Here is a 6,405-nt window from a genome sequence, read left to right on the forward strand (position 1 = left end):
TCTAATGAGTCGATGTGAGGTCAATATTTTTTTATATTTTTATATGGAATTCATAAGAAATAATATTATGTTTAAATTCAAGATTTCCAAGAAAACCTATGCGACGTGCAAAGTGGACTGCTATTTAATTATAGCAAGAGATAGGGGTGATGCAGTTTTAAACAAGGCAAAACGGCACTTGTGTGTTCGGCCCATTTCCCTGTTTCCGACATATACACCACCAATAAGGGCTTATATCGACTAACTGTAAATGCTAAACCTGTCTGAACACAGTGACAACCACAGGATTTTTTTTATAAAGTATAGGTAGACTTTATAAAAAAAATCCAATCAGTATCTAAATGTCCCCGTGCACCCGTGTTATGAGTAAATGTAGATCTTAAATACACAGTTATTTAATAAGTAGAATTTATTTCAAGGAAATTAGTATTTAAAGACGTATACTTACGAATTAAAAATTTAATTTGTTTGAATTTGAACCACGAATTAATTTTATTTGAGCTCCCGATTAAATTAAATTTGTTTTCTTACTTCAATTGGTCTTCCTGTACAGTAATACATATTAAAGTGTACCAAAGTGACTCCATTCGTTCATTATTCTCGTTTGACGTTGTTTGACGTAAATACGTTACGTTTAGTGCCATCGGACTAAATTTTTTAACAGTGTTGGTGCTTATGTTTGCAAATTTGACACTTAATGCTTACGACATTAAGCTCTTTTCTGTACGAAACATTTATCTTGACTCAATATTTATGTAAGCGTTTTTATCATCAATGCAAATGGTGCGAAACGTCATTGGGATCCACATTTCTTGACGTTTTTGTTCTGCTTTGTGTGTCTATTTCTTTTATATTAAGTCAGTGTTTCTTGGTAACTCCAGATAGATTTTGAGTACCTAACACAAAACAGTTGGTCAAAAAATTGATTGGCTCGCTTACGACAGCTCATTTCAGTTGCGCGAATGTTTAATGTCTAACTCATGTAAATGTAAACTACAGAAATCAATAAAATAAAATTACTACAGATTGTCATTAAATGTGGGATGCCACGGAGTAACCTAGCTCGCGGTGTAGTACAAGTCACATGGTGACAATGATATGTGTGAGTTACTGCCTTCAGTGGTGACCGAGAGTATTTAATTTTTGTAAACGCTTCATAATGAGAAATCCACGGGGACGTAGTCTATACAACAAGTTATCTCGTTTGTGTTAACGTCAGCGATTGTTCGTTAGTTAACGTACTTATCGCTTTTGTTTCCACGTGACCTGACCTTTAGGTTGGACACATTTAGTGACTCTTTCAAATGATATCCCACTTGACCTGGTAGTTTAAGTACCTATGCGTAACATCTGTTATTCACGTATAGCTTGAAACCTTGTTACATAGTTGATAATGATAAGTTAAATCGTTGAACTATGGAATCGTTTCATTAAGCCCGATAGCGTCCATGACCTTCTGATTTAGGTTCTTATATATGTCAAACGCCCGGAATAATAAGATAATCGAAATTATCTTCCGTTTACTGTTTTTTGCAGTTCCTATCTAGTAAGATCTATTTACAAGCTAGACATTTTCAAGTGTAAAATGTTCCGTTGCTGAAAACTAGGGCTTTATTACAACATTAGGATTTACCGGCTCAAAGTGGTAAACCGTACAAAACACCAAAGTCACGGAAATCGGCAAGAAAGTTGCGATATTAAAACGGGCATTCCCATATATGTTGTAGAGATGAAGACCGATATAGCAAGCAAGCGCTGGGTAGCAACATCATGAAGACGCTAGGGCGGACTCAAACTAGGACAGCCGCAGTCAGAACCTATGGCCTATGTTCTTGGTGGACACAAATATGCTGAGAGTGAGAAGACCAGCCGGGCTAGCACATGATTGGCGCGACAGTATCTCGCAGCGAGATAATTCTTTCTTCACCCATTCCTCTTTAATTAACATACTTAGAAAGAGACGGGTAGTCTTTCTCGCCGCGAGATACTGTCGCGCCAATCATGTACTAGGCCTACTGAGAAGACATAGTACCTAATATAAGATAAAGACAAATTATGTATACACGCGTATATACAATATTTTCTATTATACATATGTACAAAACGGTCACGCGGTATGCGAATCATTTGGCTCGTGTCACAAATAATCGTATCTGCTGCTGTCATTGCCTGTCGTTCACTGTTATTTAGAGCTAACTTGATAAGCATTAATAATGTTAATTACATATTTTTAGAACTAATTACTTAGTTACCAAGTTACAGTGTCTAGAGCTATAAACAGTATTTGCAAGAGTTCCACCCAAATTTCACAAATTTTACAATATTCATCAAAGACGTACCGCACTTCTCACGACTTGCAAAAGGCCGAACTACGTAATTAACTTTAATTTTTAAACGGACAAAAAAATATTTTTAAAGAATTTATAATCAGTAAGGTGACCTTAAGGCTAATTACGTACTCACAATTCGTATCAGTAGCAGCACGAAGGTTTCTACTACATGCATATCATATGTATGAAAACTTCTCTTGAACTGTTGACGTCACTCGCGGAAAACGGTCGCGTACACATCAACACTTCACGGAACCATATCCAGTCTGCCACGTTGTTAATGCTTGGCTATTTGATTGTTATTGTTATGATAGTGGTATCGCGCCGTAGTCGCGTGCCTACCCTTATCTCGGGGTCACAGGTTGCCGCTATAAGAGCCGGGAGCGCGGGCGTCTTGTCACATTCCGTTTCGCTTCGCACTAAATGCGACGACGCAGTTTTTTACACACTCTCAAAATCAAGTGATTTTTCCCTCCAAGATGCCGTGGACGAGCACTAACAGGTACAATTTTGATTGAAATTACTTAGTAATGTTTTTTTTATAAAATTAATATTCTTCTTAGCCACCACCAGCCACTTAAAATTTTCTAAGGATTTGCTGGAGCTTTTTTTGTTATCCTTCATTGGTAAAGCATTTATTATTATTTTAACAAGTGTTCATATTTCAAAACATTGTAAGTAACTGTCTCCACTAAAATCTTTACACTATGTAGAATGTTACAGTACAATATATATTTTTTAAATTTACTAAGTAAATTTAGATCTCAGTGTCTTGCCCCTATTACTTATTCGTAGCTTATTTATTTATCTACTCGTTCCAGAATCTATGCGAAACCCTCGAACACCAGCGGAGGTGAAGGCCCGCTGTTAAGTCAGAGTGGGACGAAGCCCGCGCTGACGGCCGCAGCGGACAGCGGCGGCCGGTTCGAGTTCAGTGATCACGGCTACGGCAAGAGCTCCGTCAAACTTCTCCACGTCCATCGCGATGGCGACTACCACACCATCCGCGAGTTCGAAGTCTCCACGGAACTCAAACTCTCCACAGAATCTGCTTACGTAATCGGAGACAACAAAGAAGTCGTCGCCACTGACTCCCAGAAGAACACGGTGTACCTCCTAGCAAAAAAGCATGGAGTTAAAACACCTGAAGAATTTGGAGCAGTGGTCGTCAACCATTTCTTGTATACCTACCGGCAGATTGTTGAGGCGAGGTGCCGCGTGGTCGAGTACCCATGGGAGAGGCTCCAAGCAGGAGTGCCCCACAATCACGCATTTGTGTTTTCACCAACTGCAACTAGATGGTCTTTAGTATCACAAGCTCGACATGGTGAGTTCATTAATTCACCTAGATAGCACATTTTAATACGACGAATTACAATAAAATATACCAAAATACGTCATAGGCTATTTTTTCCTGTTTTTGTGAAAGTGATGTAAAGTTAAAGTTAGTTTTGTCGTTTGTGATACAGAAGCTGTGGTGGTGAAGTCTGGTCTAAGCGGCCTGCGAGTACTGAAGACAACGCAATCGGCTTTCGTAGACTTTGTGCAAGACGAGTACACCACGCTAGCTGATGCTGCTGAAAGAATTTTTAGGTAAGAATTAACATCATACATCTTCGTTCATTTGTCATCTCTCTGTTTAAGACACAGACATAGTTTTTACCATCAATTTTTCTCCTAAGTTGTGTCGTTAAAGTAGGAAGAAATGGCTTGCCAACTGCAAATACAACTTGTTTTTGATGTTCTTGGACTGCAATTCCATCTGGTCGAGAATTTAATAAAAAATATCTAGTTTTGTTTTAAATATTATAAATGGGCTTACTCATGGTCACAGACTAGCCGAGGCGAAGACGTGGCCTACGATGGAGCAAGCCTGCCCAGAAGGTGCCTGTTCACCCTTGATTTGAAGGTTGCCGGGTTATATGAGCTCGGAAATATTTAGATCCTAAATAATGTTAAATTTTCTACATACAGTACGGTAGTGGAGGCAGAGTGGACATTCGACAGCATGCGATCAGCGGACTTCGACAACGCATGGCTGACAGTCAAGGACGCCGTTCTTGACAAGTTCGCGGGGCCACCAGACGTCGGCGTCTATTCGCCGTCGGTCCAGCACACCCTGTATCAAGCTGAGAAAACCGTGCTGGAGAAAGTGCCTGAGGTACGTTTTGATCATATTGAAAACCACATTAAAAATACGTATTGAGATTGCGTCGGTATAGATCTTTGGTTACATATTTATCACTTAAAGCTAAAAAGCGTGTACGAATGGAAACAATTACCTACTAGTCTTGTTATTTGCTTCCTTATATTTAACTGTACGGATATGATGGTCGTTCTTGTCTACGTGACAGCGTGATAAAACGGTGTCCGTCACTTTCTTTCCCACGGTGTTAAACAGTGACAGTTATTTTATCACGTGGATAAAGATGGATAAAGCTATCCATAATAGGCTGGCTGAAGGACATTCAGAAACGTTAAGTAAACGAGGTCAATGCCTCAACAAGACGCTAATTTATCAACAAAGATAATTAATAACGTCCAGTAATTTCGCTCAAGTTGGACAATAATATGTATATCTAAACAGTCCGGCGTCTCATCTTAGTCATGTGGCTTCATATCTCTCTCAGACGATCCATAAATCAAGTAAACAAAATGTTGTCATTGCAGTAATTAATCTAATTATCCTGTTGAAACTGGTGTATCGCCGGTTTGATATGAAAATCGAGTTTAAAGACCGATAACTACCTACATCATTCCAGTTTGGCTATCGTTCCAATTATATTCTAATATAAGTGCAACGATTACTTACGCCTATAAATCTTGCCAAGTAGAACTAATAATATACTTGAACATATTACATGTTCTTAAATATGAGACTAAACAACTTCTATTCCCAACAATGTTGAAATGTGCTTAGCTACATTAATCAATTTAATACGAAAACCAACCAAAACTGAAATCGTAAATTACTTGAAAACATTATATCCTTCGATATTCCAAATTGTTGTTTGATCATTGCGTGCGCGAGTAAAAAAAAAAATTAAAATTTAATCTGTTTATTTTCAATCAAGAGGTTAGTTGTACAATCAATCTCAGTTACAATCTCTATATTTGTACGTAAATGGGTAATTATACATTTTATGTACCTATACATATTTTTTGTTGTAAAAATCAGAGGACTAAAGATTATCATATTTAAAGCGTTCCATATCTTATCTTATGAAATCGTTTGGCAACGATTCTATCAATTTGACTACGCGGTTAAATTATACAGATAAATGTAGCTGGTTATTGTGGTGTCATAAAACTAGGATTTGGATTAAATCGTCTATAACAAACATTAACCTTTTGGACAGCAATGACCGATATATCCGCACCGTAGGTTCAACGCCAAAGACCGATTATTTAATTGGTCACAGACCACAGAGCAACATCGACCTACGTGCATATACATAAAGTTCAACTTCAGTTTTGACACTTCAATGATGTGGCGTCTGAGTGACAGCTTTTGTGTTTGATACGGCGTGGAAAAGGTTAACCTGGTTCTTTAATTGCAGATCACATGGATCAAGATGACGATGCCGAACAAGCATTATCTGAACATCGACATGTCCAAGTTCCCCGCCAACGTGACGAAAGGCGACCCCCGGCACCACATCTACCAGCCCATAGACAAACCCGCGGGCCTCATTTACGCCCAGCTACGGCGCAGGCCGAAAAGCCACCTGTGACGTAACGTAGACGCGTAGCGGCGTAGAGCCCGCTACGATGCAACCTTACCACAACTGACTGCCTGTTGGCACGTCAGTTGTTTAACCGTTTGGACGCCAATGACCAATATATCCGCACCGTAGGTTCAACGCCAAAGACCGATTAATCGGTCTCATACCACAGAGCAACATAGACCTACGTGCATATGCATAAAGTTCAATTTCAGTTTTGACACTTCGGTGACGTGGCGTCAGCGTGACAGCTTTTGTGTTTGACACGGCGTCGAAAAGGTTAACTGTTTTGCACTTATTGCCTGTTTTGTCACACGATAACGGTACTGTTCCTACTTTTTATAAGAAGG

The 6,405-nt window shown here is 39.0% G+C and overlaps 1 protein-coding gene across 1 annotated transcript; it reads left to right on the forward strand.

Annotated features, from left to right (window-relative positions):
* The first annotated feature begins 2,575 nt into the window (after positions 1 to 2,575).
* Positions 2,576 to 6,405, forward strand: LOC134648504 (uricase). Its single transcript, XM_063503025.1, has 6 exons — positions 2,576 to 2,832; positions 3,152 to 3,657; positions 3,800 to 3,923; positions 4,305 to 4,491; positions 5,891 to 6,140; positions 6,335 to 6,405. The coding sequence occupies exons 1-5, from the start codon at positions 2,810 to 2,812 to the stop codon at positions 6,062 to 6,064; spliced, it is 1,014 nt and encodes a 337-aa protein (XP_063359095.1). The 5' UTR covers positions 2,576 to 2,809; the 3' UTR covers positions 6,065 to 6,140; positions 6,335 to 6,405.

The sequence above is a fragment of the Cydia amplana genome, chromosome 5 (assembly GCF_948474715.1).
Source record: "Cydia amplana chromosome 5, ilCydAmpl1.1, whole genome shotgun sequence".
NCBI classification, from domain to species: Eukaryota; Metazoa; Arthropoda; class Insecta; order Lepidoptera; family Tortricidae; genus Cydia; species Cydia amplana.